Genomic DNA, 20,023 nt, shown 5'->3' with positions numbered 1-20,023 from the left:
ACGCGTCCATCCCGCAGAACGATATTTTATGAAGATTGGATCTACAACTTCCAATTTTTTAAAAGTTCCTCTTTCAAAAGAAACAAGAAAAATTTTTATAATATTACAAATTAATGTCACCTTAAGTTAACAATTGAATCCCAAAGATCCAAAAAGGGTCAAATTTCGTGCCTTAACTACCAGCTGGTCGGAACCGCCTCCATTAATTGCTAAGCAAGCGTGAGATGTGTGAAGTGTACGGAAAACCATCACGCCAAAGATTGAAAAATGATTATGAAACAAAAATCAAAAAGTACTGACTCCGGCGTGAAGCACCCAGCCAGTTATGAAGGTGGCTTCAATAACTTAAAAAATGCAAGATGAGTCAAATTCAAACCAACTAGAAGCAAACAAAGATTAGATGCATAAATCGGTACAAAACAATAATATGCGGAAGCTGCAAATGCCACTCCAAACATGAAATTCCAAAAAGCAAAAATAAATCAATTCTATAACGAAGAACATGATGCAAACCATGTTCAGAACAATGATAGTGACTAATAATTTCAATAATGGAAAATGACAGCAACATTTTTTTTTTTTTTATTATTTGAAACACAATATATTTCATTTGACTACGACAGAATACTAATTAGAATTGTAAAGTTGTCAAAGACTTAGTGCTAATAGAGTAGTAATCTAAATTATTATTAGACTACTAATTCGGGAATAGATCTGAAGGCTTTGTTCGTTTAAGTCTCCTCAGTAGACCAGATGTATTAGACAGATGATTGACTGTCTTGTTTGGATGCTGTTGTAATCGTTTTTGTTGCTTTACCGCGAACTTTTGAATTACTGCAGCCACACATTCGATCTTTATGTCTCGATGGAGGTCAGTATTCCTAATAAACTACGTAGCATTAACTAAATTTCTTAAAACTTTGTTTTGAAAGTTTTGAATGATTTTAATAGAGGATTTTGGTGCACATCCCCATAACTGGATTCCATATGTTCACACCGGAGCTAAGACTTGCTTGTATATCATTAATTTGTTTGTTTAGAGTCACGGGTGATTTTTTCCCAAGAAGCCAATATAAATTTTTATATTTGGATTCTAGTTCAACTCGTTTTTTCTTTATATGTTTTTTCCATTTCAACTTTGCATCTAAGTTCATGCCAAGGTATTTAGCTGTGTTTGAGTATGGTATTCGAGCACTGCACATAGTTATCGGCAAATAGTCGATTTTTTTGTTTGTGAAATTTACATGGACGGATTTCGCTTGGTTGAGCTCAATTTTCCATGTTTTAGTCCAACTAATAATTTGATCAATGAAATGGGCGTTGCTTCTGTTGATTCGTTTATTGTGTTTCCAGTGTTAAAGATCGCTGTATCATCTGCAAACGTGGCAATGACACTTTCTGGTGGGAAGTCGGCTGTGTATATTAGGTACAGAATTGGGCCAAGTATACTTCCCTGCGGTACTCCGGCTTCAATTGGTTCAAGTGTTGAGTACGCACCTTTATATTTCACTCTGAAGAATCGGCAAGATAATTATCATCTTCATAATTATCATAATTCAATCTTATGCACAAATCCTTTGTGCCAAACTTTATCAAAGGCTTTCGATTTTGTTGCATATTCTGTGTATTTGTTCTACAGTAGAATGCTTTTTTCGGAACCCAAACTGATGACTCGGAAATATTTGATTTTCTGTGAGAACAATCTGTATTCTATTAAGAAGAATTCGTTCAAAATGACAGCAACATGAAAATAATAACGTGAAATGCAAATTCTATTTAAAATAAGAAAGGAGAATTAATCTTCTAAAAGAGAACTAAGTGGACATAATAATTGTACAGGAAACATTTCTCAAACCATCGATGTAGTGTAGAATTGCAAACTATGCAATATTCAGAACAGATAATTATCAATACACACACCACAGAAAGCACTGGATTTTATAGGAGATTTAGTTTTAAAGTACTGCTTGAACAAAATAGTACAACTTTATTAGCAGGAGAAATGAACGCATATCACCGATCATAAGGAGCACGACGATTAAATCGAGTCGGAAGTAAAATAGATGAATACATGTTAAATAATAATATTCATATTTTAGATAAAACAGAAGAAATGAACGCATATCACCGGTCATAAGGAGCACGAAGATCAAATCAAGCCGGAAGTATAATAGACGCATACATGTTAATCAATAATATTTATATTTCAGATAAGTCAACACTACGGAAAAGGATTGGGACATGCTATTGATATAGGTGTCTATAAAAACTTTGACTACAATATACGTGTTTAAATCTTGGAAGCAATGACATCAGATCACATGATTGTACTATTGTTGTTGTTGTTGTTGTAACCCGCCGGGACCTGAAAGCATAAAACATGAAAGGATTACAAGACGAATACATGGGATAAGGAATGGAAAAGGTGGGAGTGAGTGTTGAGGGAAGGGGGGGAGGGGTGGGAATAATTTGAATCTAACCAGGATCCAGTCGAAGAAACCTAGTTACTTCAAGGGGACGAGTCCAAAGGTCGATTGGACTTAAATTGGTGTGTGCGTTGGGGCAAGAAAACAGATGGGCGACGTCATGGGGCGTGGAGCTGCAGTTTGGGCACACATTAGGAATGGACGTGTTAATACGTGACAAGTAACTGTTAAGCACATGGCTATATCCTGATCTCAATTGAGATAGGACAGTTCTTGCCGTACGAGGAAGATTACGTTCATTCTGAGAAATGTTAGGCGGAGGCCTATTGAGGACCTTGTTGGGAGTCAACCTAGGTCTCGAAGAAGATACTTCATCGGTGTAGAGTGCTATAAGTCCACGTTTGTATTCGACCTCACTGATGTAGGCTCCATTGCAATATTGGTCGATATGATTATTGAAGTTGGTAAGTGATCGACGGATGCAACGTAGAGGGAGGGCTCTACTAGTCATTACGCCATTAGGATGACCATCTGTGTGGCACGCGAGTAAAAATTGTTTGGACAGCAGTTGATTGTGCTCTTTTACAAGATGCAACTTTGCTTCCGCATGAAGATGGTCAACATGCGACACACGATGGCAACCAGTTGCAATTCGCAATGCTGTGTTTTGACAAATTTGGATATTATTCCATTGCGTATCGCAGAGTTGCGGGGTCCATACTGGAGCTTCATAGGCCGCAATAGGACGACCTATTGCTTTATATGTGCTCAGCAGGGTTTCTTTGTCCTTAACTCAAGAGCACCCGGCGAGAGCTTTTAGCACATTATTGCGAGATTTCAATCGGCTGCAGAAGGATGAAGTATGTGCGGAAAAGGTCAACATACTGTCGAGAACGACATCCAGTATTTTTGGTTTGGTGGTAGTAGGGATCCTGAATTCACCGATATTAATGGGCAGAGTCATAGAAAGCTCTTTAGTCCAGGAAGTAAAGAGGGTAGCGGAAGATTTGCTTGGAGACAGGTAAAGATTTCTATCAGCCAAGAAAGATGCTATATTTGGAAGGTATGCATTTAATTTATTACACAATATAGAAGGGTCCTGGCCTGTCGCAAAGATTGTGCAATCGTCAGCATACGTTATAACTCTTACTCCCTCAGGAGGGTCCGGGAGCTTAGACATGTAAAGGTTGAAAAGGATCGGTGAAAGAACGCTGTCTTGGGGAACACCTTGTTTTTATTTTCTGGCTTTCGACATCTTATCTCTAAAATCAACAAAAGATGATCTGCCTATGAGGTAATTACAGAGCCATCGTTTAATGATGTCAGGGATAGATGTTTCAGCCAGATCATTTAGCAAGGTGGAATGGGAGACTGTGTCAAATGTTTTCGCAAGATCTAGATCTAACAGCACCGTGCGTTCGCAAGGGCGACTTTGATTAAGTCCATTGGCAATTTGAGAAATGATCTCACAAAGAGCAGAGGTGGTACTATGACGTTTTCTAAATCCATGCTGATGGGGAGCTAGGTGAATACAAGGAGAAGTCTGTTTTAGGACTAACGACCCCAGAACTTTGGCTACTGGAGTTCAGGAGCGAGATTGGTCTATATGATTCACCTAGGCCAGCTGGTTTGCCCGGTTTCAGCAATGGCATAATTCTACCAGTCTTCCATATATTAGGAATGATGTGAGAACAGATGGAGGTGTTCAAAGTATGAGTCAGAACTGAAAGACCAATGGGCCCGAGGTGCTTGAGTATGAGCATTGAAATGCCATTAGACCCAAGCGCTTTCGAGGCTTTGGCGTGACTGATCATGTTATTTACATCATCAGGGGAAAACAGCGTGGTGTCGCCGGAATGTGGTTTCCGAAAAGCGCGAGTCTGTCTGCGAATAGCATGGGAAGCAGAGGCATTGGGCACGAAAAGCTGACAAAATTGTTGTGCGCAATGCTTGGGATCTGGGAAGGTGATCCCATTAAAAGTTATCGCTTTATTATTAGGACGTGAAGGATTAGATAATGCTTTAATGGTAGTCCACAATTTACCATTTTGGGAGTCGCAGTTATCTAAATGTTCCTTCCATTTATTAAGGCGATGTTCGTCAGCCAATTTACGAATGTTACTGTTCAGAATAGCTATGCGTGGATTAGCTGAGTCAAGTCTGCGAAGATTATCGCGTTCTTCGGCAAGGGGCACAGCGTCACTAGGAAAATTTGGCCATATTATTTTAATCCTACCTGCAGGAACGGCTGTGGCAGCGGATTTGATGATAATGCTGCGGAATTGTGTCTCTGCCTTGTTTAAATCAGAGGACAGAGAAATATTACCGAAGTCGCGTTCTGAGACATCTTTGAATAGGGCCCAGTTCGCTTTTTTGAAATTTCTGAAGGTTTTCTTGTCAGCTTCGCAATAAACCTCGAACAATGGTATTGAGATAATAATGGGAGTGTGGTCTGAGCTTAAAGCTATTTCCGCACTCCAATTCGAGGCAGCGAGCAGCCTAGGGCTGGCGAGGCTGACATCAGGAGAGCTAGAGCAAGTTGACGTTAGTTGGTTAATCTTCATTCAGTACACCAAATGAAGAATCATCAATTTGGGAAGCCAATTGTAAACCCCTCTGATCGGCTGGTAGGTTAGAAAACCACAGATCATGATGAGCATTCAAATCACCTAATACAAAACGTGAGTCCCCTTCGAAAAGATGAGAAATATTAAGGGAGTGCTGCGGTGGGCAGCTAGAGTTCGGTGGCAGGTAGATGTTAACGACTTCAATAAATTTAGAAGATCTACTAATGAAAATTTTCAACCCTATTACCTCTAAATATTCGTCATTCGATGAGGATAACATTAGCTCACTGTGTGATAATGAATCTCTCAACAGAAAGGCAACTCCACCTCCGGCTCCCCTAGGGCGGTCCTTACGTATAAGGGTGAAACCTGATGGGGGCGAGAGAGTGGAGTTGGGCAGAAGTTTTGTCTCTTGCAGTGCAGCAACTGCGATATTATTTGAAGTCATGAATGCTGCGATTTCAGAAATCTTTCCTCTAAGGCCATTGCAGTTAAACTGTAGAATTTTAAGAGGAGAAGATCTGTTAATAGCTGAGACAACACTTGTGCTTTGAGAGAGTTAGCGGTTTTGAGGTGGAATTATAGGTGGAGGTTGGCAACATGTGCCAACGAAATTTGAATTCCAACCATGATGAGAGCGTAATCCAGAGCAAGGTCTAAGATGGCACCATTCGTTACAGAAATTGCAACGTACAGATATGGTGTTCCTAGAGATTTATTTATTTATTTATTTATTTAAATGCATTAAGGGACAACCCTTTTTATTGCAGTATCTTAAAGCTAATTTACAGAATTGAAATAAAAATAAAAAATACAATAAAATAAAATAAAATAAAAGAAGTAATTAAAGTTTTCAGAGGATATAGTAATAACATACGTAAAATGTATTAAAATTATATTTACTGATTAACAGCGAAACAAAAAGAAAACAGCATAAAATATTTAAATAACAGAGTTTAAGTTAATAACAAACATATTACAATAAATAATTATATAGCAGCAAAAAACAACCAAATCAATGAATAAAAAAAAAAAGGAAAGAAATTAATAAAGACAAATAAACGTGACGTTAACACAGTTCATTTTTTAACAGTTTCTTAAAAACACTCGGGTTATCTGCATTTCTGGTTGTGCTTGAAAGAGCATTCCATATTCTAATAGACTGAATAAAGAAAAACTGAGTAGTGGAGGCAAAACTAAATCTGGGAACGATGAAAAGACGAGATCTGTTAGATCTAGTTAGCTGCAAGCAATCAAAAAGGTACTTCGGCGTAGTAGTGGATAAAAGTCTGAACAAAAATAAGCATACTCGAAACTGCATATATTTTTCAATATCACATCCTAGAATCACATTTCTATAAATACCTAAGTGATCGAAGCGTCTAAGGCCAAAAGCATATCGCGTGCAGCAGTTTACTAGGCATCGTAACTTATTGAGGGATTCAACATCAAGTTTTGAGTACACTAAAGAGGAATACATAACAATAGGAATAATTAGTTGTTTTACCAACAAAACACGCATGTCAACCGGTGTATACTTTACAGAAAGGTTCAGACCTCTTAAACATGCAAAAGATTTTCTAATAACTTGGTTAACATGTTCGCCAGCATGCAGATTAGTGTTCAAATGGAAACCTAGACATTTTACCGAATTAGTATATTTAATAATTGACCTCAATATATGATAAATCTACATTAGTCATTTGAACGAGGTCATTAATATCAGAAATCCGACAAGATAGATACATTAGAATATCATCTGCATACGCATGCAATTTAGCATACTTACATATTGAAAAAATATCATCAATATAAATTGAAAATAAAAGAGGTCCTAGTACAGAGCCTTGAGGTACCCCAGTGAATAAAGGTTTGAAATTAGAAAAAGCATTCTCTACGAGTACAGTCTGTTCCCTTCCAGTTAAGTAGCTATAAATAAATTCTGAGGCCGACTTAGAAAAATATAAGGAATGAAAAAGCTTTTTACATAATAGAGAATGGTTAACACAGTCAAAAGCTTTGGTAAAGTCAAGGAGACATAGAAATGTTACTAAGTTTTGATCGTAGCTACATCGAATATCTTCGAGGACCTTATTGTCGTCGTGCAACTATGACCTTTTTTAAACCCAGACTGGAGAGGAGAGAGAAGTTTAAAGCAGTTAAGATAAGTACGTATTTGATCAGCCATAATGTTCTCACACACTTTAGAGAGTGAAGGGAGAATACTGATTGGACGATAATCGGAACATGAGGAAGCATTAGCCTTTTTTTCAATAGGAATAATCTTGGCTTTTTTCCAAACAGTAGGAAAACATGATGTAGTGAAGCAGTGATTAATAATGTGCGTCAAAGGAATAATAATAAACGGCAGTATAAGTTTAATAAATTTATGTGGAATTTCATCTATTCCAATAGCGTTTGACTTAATTTTCATGACATTATTAAAGACAGTTTCATCACTCACACATACAAAGTCAAAAATGCGTTCGGAGGGGACACTCTCAAGTTCAGGGAAGACCGGAGCAACGTTCAGTCTATCTCCTATAGGAACAAAGAAATCATTTAAAATGTTAGGATCAATGCTACATACATTTCTTGAGCTATTAACCACCCCTAGAGCTTTGATGTTGCTCCAAAGTGATTTTGTAGGTAATTAGGTATCTAGTTTAGATTTAAAGAACCTAGATTTAGCAAGATAAATAGCCATTCGAGCTAAATTTCGAGCTGCTTTAAACCGCATCCAGTTAAAAACATTCGGATATCTTTTCCACACTGCATACTTCCTATTTCTCTTGCTTATCATACGTTTGATGTCAGTACTGAACCATGGACATGAAGAACTTTTAACATGTATAGTACGATATGGAATATACTGATGCAAATAATTAATAATTATATTATTTAAGACTGTCAATTTGTCATCAACTGAAGCACCAAACCAGCAATTACTCCAGTCAACAGTGCTAAGATCACGACATAATAACTGAGTATCAACTGATTTAAAATCCCAGAATGAAAAAAGAGAGGGATTGACATTTCTCGTTACATAATAATCTAAGGTAGTAAATAATAAATCATGATCAGAAACAAACGAAATCTGATCAAATAACAATACTTTGGTCAGATCAGACACTATCACTGAGTCAAGGAGACTTGGGCGTACATTATTACAATATCTAGTAGGCACGGCATTATTCACAATGTGTAGTGGCATATTAACCATGACCACACACAATACGTTGTGTGCGGTATTTAATGTGTCATGCCAACCCAAAACTCTCAAATATCAAGCATGACCGAAAAACCTAATTGTCAAATATAAAATAATTTATGAGTCAGAAATTTGACTCGTCTATTTTGTCATTTCCTTATGACAAAATATTTGTATGCATATTTAATTATTTCAATATGCAATTTGACAATTTGGATAGTGGCATGCTAAACACATGAATTTGTGTTAAGTTTTTCACAGATCATATTGCAAGCGATTATGCATGCAATATGATTTGTCCTCAATACAGTTGGTTACCAGATGTGTGCCACTGTGAAATAGATATGAATAAATGACCAATAAGTAAATAAATAATATTTGTAAATTATTATGTACGTCTAATTTGGGTTAACCAATTAGACGTAAGTAAACGTAAGTAAATGTATGTATCAACCAATAGAATCGATACATAAGATTCTATTGGAAATTAGTTGTAAGAATTGATGTTAGAGTTAAGAAATAAAATTTAATAAAAACAGTTTCTTAAGAACACTCAAAACGACAAGTCTTTGATTTTTAAAGTATTTCTATAAGATGTAACAATAAACTAATTACATGGCGATCCTGCTAAATCGGAAGGACTAAATTTTAAAACGATGTATTATTAATAAAAAAATTAACAATTTATGCTAAATCGGAAGGACTAAATTTTAAAACGATGTATTATTAATAAAAAATTAACAATTTATACTAAATCGGAAGGACTAGATTTTAAAACGAAAATATTATTAATAAAAAAATGAACAATTTATACTAAATCGGAAGGACTAAATTTTAAAACGAAAATATTATTCATAAAATATGAACAATTTATAGAATGATAAGTGCAAGTAATTATAGTAACAATAAAATGCAACTGTGAAAATACAAAATTAATTGTGTGGTAAAAATGTAAAACAAATATAAATTATAAAATAAAAACAATTTATTGAACGATAAGTGCAAGTAACATAATTTAACTTTAAAAATGTGCGAATTTAACTGTTTTGTGTGTGGACAAACCTATAAGTCAAAAGGTTTGTTACTAAAACACCAACATAAACATAAGGATCTTATAAATTATGTTAACCAACTTTTTAAATCAGTGCGCGGTTATACAAAACAAAAATAAAAAACTCATGAACATTAATAAACATTAATAGAGTATGTGCACAAATAACAAAAACAACAGTTTCTTGGATTCAATTTCGTGGCATATAAGACGTCTTCATCAGTAACAACAACATATTCATCTGATTCAAGAAGAAAACTTCTCAATTTATAAATACAGCAAATTTCATCATCAACGACTCAACGATGGGATGGTTCTCCAGTGATGAATACAACACGAAGAACAACGTCCAACAGAAGACAGAGGTGACCAACAACAATCTACAGAACAATGCAGCTACAAGCACCGGAAATATAGAGGTAGTAATTATAACTTTATTTATAGTATTTATTATTTTATTAGTAGCATATAAAATAAACAAGTACATAAAAAAATATGTACATAAACGTGTACACACGGCGTTAAATTCTAATAACGTTTAAACACTAGCATGTTATTATATTTAAACAAATTATAATATTATTATATATATATATTTCTTTTTATTCTTATTGTTACATTTAAATAATCATGACATAACTATAATATTATATATATAAAAAAAAAAAAAAACAAAAAAATAAATAATGAATTATATCTATGAATTATATCTCATACAAAATATACAAAAAAAAAAATATGTATAAAAATTTTTTTTTTTCTATTGAATTTGTTGAATTTGAATTGTGTTGAATTTCATTTTCTTGTCCGATCTCGTTACTAATTTTGATCTCGTTTTGAATTTTGATAATTTTATGGAAAACTTTGCTACATACATAGGGGAAGTTCAGGATATTCTTAAAAACGCAAAAAAGGCTAGTATCAGAGGATATACTAAGCCCACGATAGCCATTAAACTAAATAGGTTAGATGACCTTAAAAGGCTTATAGAAGCAACATATATAACCAAAAATTTTGAGGAATTTTTAGCTCTAAAAGAAGTTTTTTTAGAAAAATATACTCAAACAAGAAAATATCTCTTGAATATGACATCAACTGAACAGACACCTGACGCTATAACCATAAATAACCACACAACAAGTGGTAATCAAAATAACAACGGTACACAAATAGCAAATATGGCGTCGTATGACTCTGTAATAGAAAGTGTAGAAAAACTCCTACCCGTTTTTACAGGAAAGCAAGAAGAATTAAGTTCTTTCTTGCGACGATTGAATTTGTATAGCAAGAAGATTAGAGACGAAGACAAACAGGAGTTCTTAGAGCACATCGTAGATTGCAAACTCAATCACAATGTGAAGATAAGAGTTTCGCCAGTAGGTTTTCCAACTTCAATGGAAACATTGGTAGAGAAACTCAAGTCAATTTACATACCGAAAGACACAGTTCCAATTCTCTTACAAAAAAATAAGTGAAATTAGGCAAGGCCACAACCAGTCGATCACGGAATATAGTGATAAAATGGCCAAACTATTGTCAGACCTAAATACAGCGTCTCTATTAAAGAGAAATTATAGCCCAACCTCGCCACAAGCTGAAGGGATGCTAGCAACTAACGAAGAGAATGCATTACTGGCATACAAAAAAGGCCTCAATGCAACATATTCGCAAGCTGTACAGATGTCACAGCCCAAAACTTTCCAAGAAGCGAGAGAAATCGCTGAAAGTTTACTTTTCACTGAACAGAACCAAAGAATGCTATACTACCGTGGTAACACGCCAAATGGCAATAGACCAAATGGTAATAGACCAAATGGCAATAGACTTAGTGGCAACTGGTCCAATAATTATAACAATTATAATAATAATAATAACAATCGAAATAACCGGTACCATAACGGAAACAACCGATATAACAATAGAAATACATATAATAATAGTGGTCAAAGAAACCACAACAATCAAAATAACAACAACTCAAATAGGAATCAAAATAATTCTCTTAACAGTAACAACAGGAATGTCCAAATAAATCGAGGTAACAACAATAACAACTGGAGACAAATCAACGATAGAAACAATAACAGAAACGGAAACGGAAGGAACATTCGCTTAATAGCAGCACAGGAAAACTGCAACACACCAGAGGGAAACCAGTAGAATTCACCTCTGGTAAAATAAAAAAATATATCTACTCATTCAACCCACATGCATCGAACTATGTAAAAGTTCATTGCCATGACACTAACAACTATATAAAATTATTAATCGACACAGGAGCAGATGTGTCACTAATCAAAAACAAGTTTAATCTAAATTATAATTCGAATAAAACATGTATATTATCTGGTATCACAAACAACTATATAAATTCCATAGGCATCACGACTCTTCATATGATGTTTGAAAATATAAATTTAAAGCATGAATTTTCGGTGGTGGAAGAGGATTTTCCAATTGAAGTAGATGGCATCATCGGTAGAGATTTCCTAACCATTTTTAAATGTAATATTGATTATTACACTTTTTCGTTAACAGTTACCCACAATGAACAACAGATAACTATTCCCATATCATATAAACCAATTGTTCTACAAGCAAGAACAGAACATATATTACCTATAGACATGTATTTCGATGATGATACATTGTTGATTTCTCAAGAAATTGACAAAGGTGTTTTCATTGCAAATACAATACTACCAGCAAGAGGAAACTGCCACATTCGAGTTTTGAACACGAATGAACACAGTGTTACTCTAAATACACTAAATTTTAAAACCCGTCCTTTGAACGAGTATTATAAAGTTAATAAAGACCCTTGTAACAAATATAATGAATCACGTTCACAAAAACTTTTAAATAAATTACAAATAGGAACGCAACATAACAAATGTGACGATAAGGAACTTATCTCACTGGTAACTAAATTTCAACATATATTCTTGATGGAAGGAGAACAAATATCCTGCAACAATTTCTACACGGAACATATTTCAACTTCAGATAATGTGCCAACATACATCAAAAATTATAGACTACCACATAGTCATAATGATGTTGTTAAATCGCAAGTCCAAAAATTACTTGACGATGACATAATACAACCCTCTAAAAGCCCATACAATTCACCAATCCTACTCGTACCCAAGAAATCATCAGATGATGAGAAGAAATGGAGACTCGTAATCGATTACAGAAAACTCAACAACAAAATAATAAATGACAAATTTCCTTTAACACGCCTTGAAGACATACTAGACTTGCTTGGTAAAGCAAGATATTTTTCAACTTTGGATATGACTAGTTCATTTCACCAAATTCCTATTGATAACTCATCACGACAAAAAACTGCATTTTCGACCATCAATGGTCATTATGAATTTAAAAGACTACCTTTCGGTCTAAAAATAAGTTCAAACAGTTTTCAACGAATGCTAACCTTAGCGTTAACAGGCCTTGAAAACGAAGCATTTCTATATGTCGATGATATCATTGTTTTTGGCAACAGCCTAAAACACCACAATATCAATCTAGAAAAAGTCTTCAAGAGATTAAGTGATTGCAATTTAAAATTAAATCCTGAAAAATGCAACTTCCTAAAACACGAAGTTACATATCTAGGACACCTAATCACTGAACATGGCGTCAAAACAGACCCAGCCAAATATAAAGTCATTCAAAATTATCCTAAACCTACGAACGTAGATGAAGTTAGGAGATACATTGCTTTCTGTAATTACTACAGACGTTTTATCAAAGATTTTGCATCTATATCAAAACCTTTAAATTCTTTATTAAAAAAGAATCAAAAATTCGTATGGAATACTGAATGTGAAATAGCATTCGAACGTCTTAAATCAACCCTAATGAGCCCTCCTGTATTGAAGTATCCAGACTTCGATAAACCGTTCATAATAACAACGGATGCCTCTGACTATGCACTTGGTGCGGTACTTTCTCAAGGTAATGTTGGTTCAGATTTGCCAATTTGCTACGCAAGCAAAGCCTTACAAAAACACGACTTAAACAAGCCAGTTATTGAAAAGGAACTACTTGCGATACATTGGGCAATAAACTACTTCAGACCATACATATATGGCAAACATTTTTATGTTGTAACTGACCACAGACCCTTGATTTCATTATTCGTGCACAAGAATCCTTCATCAAAAATGACGAGGATTCGAATCGATTTATCAGATTATGACTTTGAAATAATCTACAAAAAGGGAAAAATTAATACTAATGCTGATGCCCTGTCTAGAATAAAAATAGACAGTAATATTTTAAAAAAGTTGATACCTACCAATGAAGACACGATGTCCAGTCGGAAATTGAAAAATCCAGACGAAGATGAAGAAACAATATGTAATGTTAAAGAAATATCGCAAATATGTATAACGACTAGAAGTAAAACGCGCGCTGCAGCTACCACAGGTACCGCTGCCAATAAAACTACCAATAAGAATACACAAAAAGAGACAAAACCAGCTGAGCCTGATCAACTCTATTGTTGGGATTGTACTTCTATTAGTGATATTCGAGGTATGAGAACACTGCAGTTTAAAATTGTAAATAAGAATAAGGATGCATTCATACGTTATGATGACAAAAAAGTCACAGTGGAATTATGCGAAATACCTCCGAAGCCGATTTCGATTATGGTGAAGCTAATTTCGAAACTAGAAGAATTGAATATAACAATGCTAGCGCTAAGCGATGATGACATAATAATTAAATCCATGGATAAAACTAAATTTAAAGAAATGATTAATAAGTTGCAACGAGAGAAGAAAAATAAAAGTCGATATAAACTAAATATATTGTTATACAAGAAACCAGAAAACATTACGGACATCATGAAGAAATACAGATTAATAGAGGAATATCACGACAATCCTCATAGCGGACATCTGGGAGTTCGCAAAACTTTTACAAAATTAAAACAAAAATATACATGAAAAAAAATGAAACAGATGGTTCATAAATATATTAGCACCTGTGAAAAATGCCAACGCAATAAACAAATACGACACAACCGTGAGGAATTCCAAATAACATCGACACCGCATACTGCCTTTGAAACAGTACAAATCGATACTGTTGGACCTTTAAGACCATCCAATGGATACAGGTACATATTAACTATGCAATGTGAATTAAGTCGATTCATAATTGCATATCCAATAGTAAATAAAGAGGCCAAAACAATAGCTAAAACCTTAGTAGAACAACTCGTACTAAAATTCGGCTCCTTTAAAATCTTAAAATCAGATAGAGGAACAGAATTTTTAAACGAATTGCTGACTAAAGTTACAGAAATTATGAATATTAAACAAATTTTCTCTACTCCGTACCACCATGAAACGGTAGGTACAATAGAAAGGAACCATAGAGTTCTAAACGAATATCTACTCAACTTTGCTAACGACGATGACTGGGACGAATGGTTACCATATTATACTTTTGCCTATAATACTGCCCCACACGTTGACACAGGCTACTCCCCACATGAATTAGTATTCGGTAAGTTACCATCATTACCAAATGAACAAATACATAGCAATCAGGGAATATTTAACTTAGAAAATTATGCCAACGAATTAAAGGCAAGGCTAAGATTATCCCTTGATAGAGCAAGAGAGTTTAGCATAAGTGCAAAAGCTAGGAGAAAAGAAATTTCAAAGAAAAATAGTTCGCCAATAAATTTAAATGTAGGTGACGAAATATTAATAAAAACTCACAGAACACGAAAAGGCACAAGCCCATATACAGGTCCCTATAAAGTAATCAAAATAAAGGATAGTAATGTTAGTATCGACATTGGAAATGAAACGAAAACTCTACATAAAAATAACACGAAGTTATTCAGGAGAAAATGAAGTAAAAATATATATATTTTTTTTTATTAAAATAAAATTCACAATTTAAGTATAACATTACAATATTGTCTTATTATTAAATACATATACAATTTAAATTAACTTTAAAATTATTAGATACTTTAACAAATTTTATAATGTTAATGAAATAATTATAATGAATTACATAATTATGCTATATATATACTTACTATGTTATAATATATCAAAATATATCTACATAAATAAAGCCTATGATTTATTTATTAAGTCCTAAAATTTAAGAACTAAACATATGCTACTTAACATACATATGTTATGCCAAATTTGTAATATAAGGTCATGGTCAATTCAAAAAGATAAATAAATAAAAAAATAATATTTTTAAAAATTTTTCTGTTTAACTTTGTTCAAAAATAAAAATTTTTCTTAAAGGGTGAGGGTGTAGTGGCATATTAACCATGACCACACACAATACGTTGTGTGCGGTATTTAATGTGTCATGCCAACCCAAAACTCTCAAATATCAAGCATGACCGAAAAACCTAATTGTCAAATATAAAATAATTTATGAGTCAGAAATTTGACTCGTCTATTTTGTCATTTCCTTATGACAAAATATTTGTATGCATATTTAATTATTTCAATATGCAATTTGACAATTTGGATAGTGGCATGCTAAACACATGAATTTGTGTTAAGTTTTTCACAGATCATATTGCAAGCGATTATGCATGCAATATGATTTGTCCTCAATACAGTTGGTTACCAGATGTGTGCCACTGTGAAATAGATATGAATAAATGACCAATAAGTAAATAAATAATATTTGTAAATTATTATGTACGTCTAATTTGGGTTAACCAATTAGACGTAAGTAAACGTAAGTAAATGTATGTATCAACCAATAGAATCGATACATAAGATTCTATTGGAAATTAGTTGTAAGAATTGATGTTAGAGTTAAGAAATAAAATTTAATAAAAACAGTTTCTTAAGAACACTCAAAACGACAAGTCTTTGATTTTTAAAGTATTTCTATAAGATGTAACAATAAACTAATTACAAATGCTTAGACCAACCATAGCTATAAGGTCATTCAGTGCAGACACTTTAGCATTGCTCAAAAGAATATCGGTATTAAAATCACCAAATATAGCAAAAAAATCAAAATTGACAGCAATAGGAAGGAGGGATTCAAAAATAGGACCACTACAGTACCTTTTGCTGGGGTTATAAGCACATGTAACAAGGATTTTATGACTACCTAAATAAATACATACACATATAAATTCAATTTCATTATCTTCCGATACACAGATCAATTGACTTTTTAAATATGATTTACAATGAATAGCAACGCCGCCACCCAATTTATATTTCCTATCATGCCGAAATAAAACAAAGGCGCTTATAGATAGGTATGAGCTATCAAGATGGAAGTCAAACCAAGTCTCAGAAATGCAGATAACATCTACTTTGCTGTCTTCAAAAACAGCTCTTACACGATCTAATTTTAAGCCAGAAAGACTTCTCGCATTAAAATGAACTATATTAATACCACGTTGTTTACAAAAAATATTAATTAAAGTTTTATTGCTCGATTGCAAATTGTGCATAGCCAATTGGTAGACAAAGGGGATAGCATGGGGGGAGATTGGATGGCATTGATTGGAAACGGACTGACAGTGTTTGACGAAGATGTAGATGTTTTAACTGGAGGAGAAGTTGGACAACAATCTCCTCTAAAGGCAGAGTTCCAATCGGTATGGCTATGCAGACCTGAACAGTTACGAAGGTGGCACCAGTTATTGCAACTATTGCACCTAACAGATGTTTGGTTTCTGCTAATAATATTGTTGCAGACAGAGCAGTGCCATTTTGAAATAGCTGGTATGGCAGGACCAGGATTAGATTCAATACCGGCTATTAGAAGTAACATAAGAAGCAAGATGGCCGGAACTTGCTTCTTAGTGGGAAAAACACATATATACGATATATGTCAAACAAACACATACCTGCTTGTGAAGTCCCTTTGGGGGTGGTCGAACGACACTTGGTCGTCTTTGACGAGTGGCTCCGGGACGTAAACCCGGCCGTTCTTGGAACCATTGTACTATTCATAATTGAGAACTGTTTCTTTGACATACTTAAATCAACGAAAATAACGGACTGGAAAATACTTACGGAATTACTAGACAGGCAGTAATAGGTTAAAATATTAGTCTTAGAGAAGGAACTGATAAGGATTTTCTCTTAATAGAGAAAATAAAGATAGCTACAAACTCTAAAGCTCCCACTAATCAAAGCGCAAAACTTCTTTGATCTATCTAAAATAATAAAAGATACGATAATCAATTGTAACAAATTTTGTGGAACACTATGTAATAAGAACATGTTTTTATTTTTGTTGCTATAATCTTATTTTTTTGATCTTAATAAAGTTTTCTTGTGTGCACATTAAACAAAAGTGCGTGTAAATTTTATTTTACTTTTTTTATTGAATTCTGTGCAATTTGGTAAATTCTTTAACAAATACACAAATTGTGTGTAGTAAATACATTTTTTTCCATTTGAACAAACTCATTCGAGCCGTGGGTTAAATTAAAGAGGCAGAAAAGTGCAAACGACGCACTATATTGCAATTTCTCCATAAATAGGAATTACCGATCCCCTTTTTTTTACAGCAATAGTGCCCAAAAATGACTGATCTAACAGTACGAATAGAAGGAAACAGATTAACCAATCTAATAATAAAGAAAATTGGGCAATTACTTAAAAAAAATGGGAGGAATTTACGGAGAGCTTAGATATAGACGATGAGACCGTCTGGGGTCTCAATAAATACTTTCGGTTCAAGAACAAAGTATTTATTCCACCAATGCATGGAGAAGAAGGCATACAATTTAGCACCTAAGATAAATCAAAGGTAGAGACAGAGGCTTAAGCCCAATTGAACCAGAGGAGAAAAGTAAAGTCGTGAGCAATCTCAATCATCAAGAATAAATGTTAAAAAAAATCTACCATAGCTACCATAAATATGATCGCAAATGTCATAAATACAGCACTTCGCCAAGGAAATTTTTCAAATGCCTGAAATACAGTATCAATTATTGTGTTCCTTAAACCAGGAAAAAACCTAATTTTCCGCAAAATTGGAAACCAATAAGCTTATTGCCAACTCAAGGTAAAATAGTAGAAAAAGTGATTCTCTCCAAATTAAAAGACATGGTTGAAGAGAAAATTTTGATTTTTCCAGAGCAGTATGGACTTAACAAAGATGATTCGATAGAATTGCAGCTTGCAAGAATTTCACAAACAGTTCTGAAAGCATTGAGCAAACGGAAATATACAAGAATGGTAATATTCGACATTAAAAAAGTATTTGATAAGGTTTGGCATGATGGATTAATACTCAAAATGCAACAACAAGGAATTCTACCGAAATTAATCAAAATCACCGAAAGTTTCTTCCAAAATTAGAAATTAAGTAAGTCAGGGTTTTCTTATCAACAAGAAATATGGAAGCAGGATTGCCTCAAGAATAACCTCTGTTACCAATTTTGTATAACTTATTCACTTATATACAGCTGATATACTGAAAATATAGAAAAATTCATTATGTTTGCTATATATGCCGATGACCCTTGCATTATGCATTTCAACAAAAAGGAAAGCCAAATCACAACAAATTTTCTAAAAAATATAGATAAACTAGAATAATACTTCAAACGGTGGAAGTTTAAGATAAATGCAGAGAAAATATAATCGATTTCTAAGCATTGAAAAGAAACTGAAACCCTCAAAATTTCAGGATTAACAACAGAGAAATAAACTGGAAAGAAAAAGTAAATTACCTGAGAATAATTATGGATAAGAGATTTTTATGGAAGACATGCATGCATGAAAAAGAAATGATTTGCAATAGACTACTAAAATCTTTACGACAATGATAAAAAAATTAAACTTTATTATAGATGAGTGTTGGGCTATTAGTCAGATTTTTTGATTCGGTTTTTCAATAAGAATTTTTTTATTGTTTTATTTATTTAATATATATTTCCGACGTTTCGGTTGTTTAAGACCGTCATCAGGGTAAAAAATTTTTTAAAACAACAATAGAATAAAATTTGCATATGAAAAAAATTTTTTGACATACGTTTTAAATAATTACAACGAAAAATGTACAATGAGTTTTTCTTTAGAATGACTTTTCTAGCAATACCCAATAGACAACAGAAATATTGTCTATATATCGCCGCAAATTGTATGTTGGTCTAGTCATAATATGTAAGGACTCCAGAGTAAGGCGTCGAGACAAGGAATGTTCAGTATTAATGACCTTTACTGAAGCAAAATCTGGGTAATAATTTTTGTCAATAAAGTGTGAGACTAAGGCTGATTGTTTATCGGGATTAATTTGTTTTAGTATATTTTTATGCTGACTTATCCTTTTATGTAATTGATTTTTCAATTACTTCAAAGCTATTTTAATTACTGTTGCAAATAAATGAACATATAAATATACAAAAATTTTATTATATGTATATTAAAATATATTTAAATAATCTTATAATGTTGTTTTTTAGGAGATCAAATTTACATAACGTCTCAGATATATTTGTAATGGGTGGCTGTTTAATACTTGAATGTCTGGTATTACTACACTGGTGCGAGCGAAATGGTTTTGGGCCATTAGGAATTACTGGGCTGTCGATGGGCGGTCATGTAAGTTATCTGCAATTAAATATGGTATTTTTATTTCAAAGTATTAAATAATAAGATAAGAAATGTTTGTGTATATATTAACGTGCACTATAATGTATTACCTTATGACAACCTTTTTTAATTGAGTATCGTTTTTGTTAATGGTATTAATAATATAAATTAAAAGGGTTTTTTTT

At 33.5% G+C, this 20,023-nt stretch overlaps 2 protein-coding genes across 2 annotated transcripts in view; one reads left to right on the top strand and one right to left on the bottom strand.

Moving 5' to 3' along the window:
* Nucleotides 1-19,894, top strand: part of LOC119688835 (protein ABHD18-like) — a 45,973-nt gene extending 26,079 nt beyond the window's left edge. Inside the window, exons 4-5 of the mRNA XM_038103501.1 lie at nucleotides 19,709-19,847; nucleotides 19,889-19,894. Coding sequence (XP_037959429.1) covers nucleotides 19,709-19,847; nucleotides 19,889-19,894 — 145 coding nt within the window. The remainder of the gene's footprint in view (nucleotides 1-19,708; nucleotides 19,848-19,888) is intronic.
* A 30-nt stretch (nucleotides 19,895-19,924) lies between these two features.
* The window catches only part of LOC119688825 (probable basic-leucine zipper transcription factor O), a 784-nt gene continuing 685 nt past the window's right edge, over nucleotides 19,925-20,023 (bottom strand). The window contains exon 2 of the mRNA XM_038103491.1: nucleotides 19,925-19,959. Coding sequence (XP_037959419.1) covers nucleotides 19,925-19,959 — 35 coding nt within the window. The remainder of the gene's footprint in view (nucleotides 19,960-20,023) is intronic.

The sequence above is a fragment of the Teleopsis dalmanni genome, chromosome 1 (genome assembly GCF_002237135.1).
Source record: "Teleopsis dalmanni isolate 2A chromosome 1, ASM223713v2, whole genome shotgun sequence".
Classification (NCBI taxonomy): Eukaryota; Metazoa; Arthropoda; class Insecta; order Diptera; family Diopsidae; genus Teleopsis; species Teleopsis dalmanni.
Note: the sequence above shows the minus strand (reverse complement) of the source record. Positions and strands in the feature narration are given on the sequence as shown.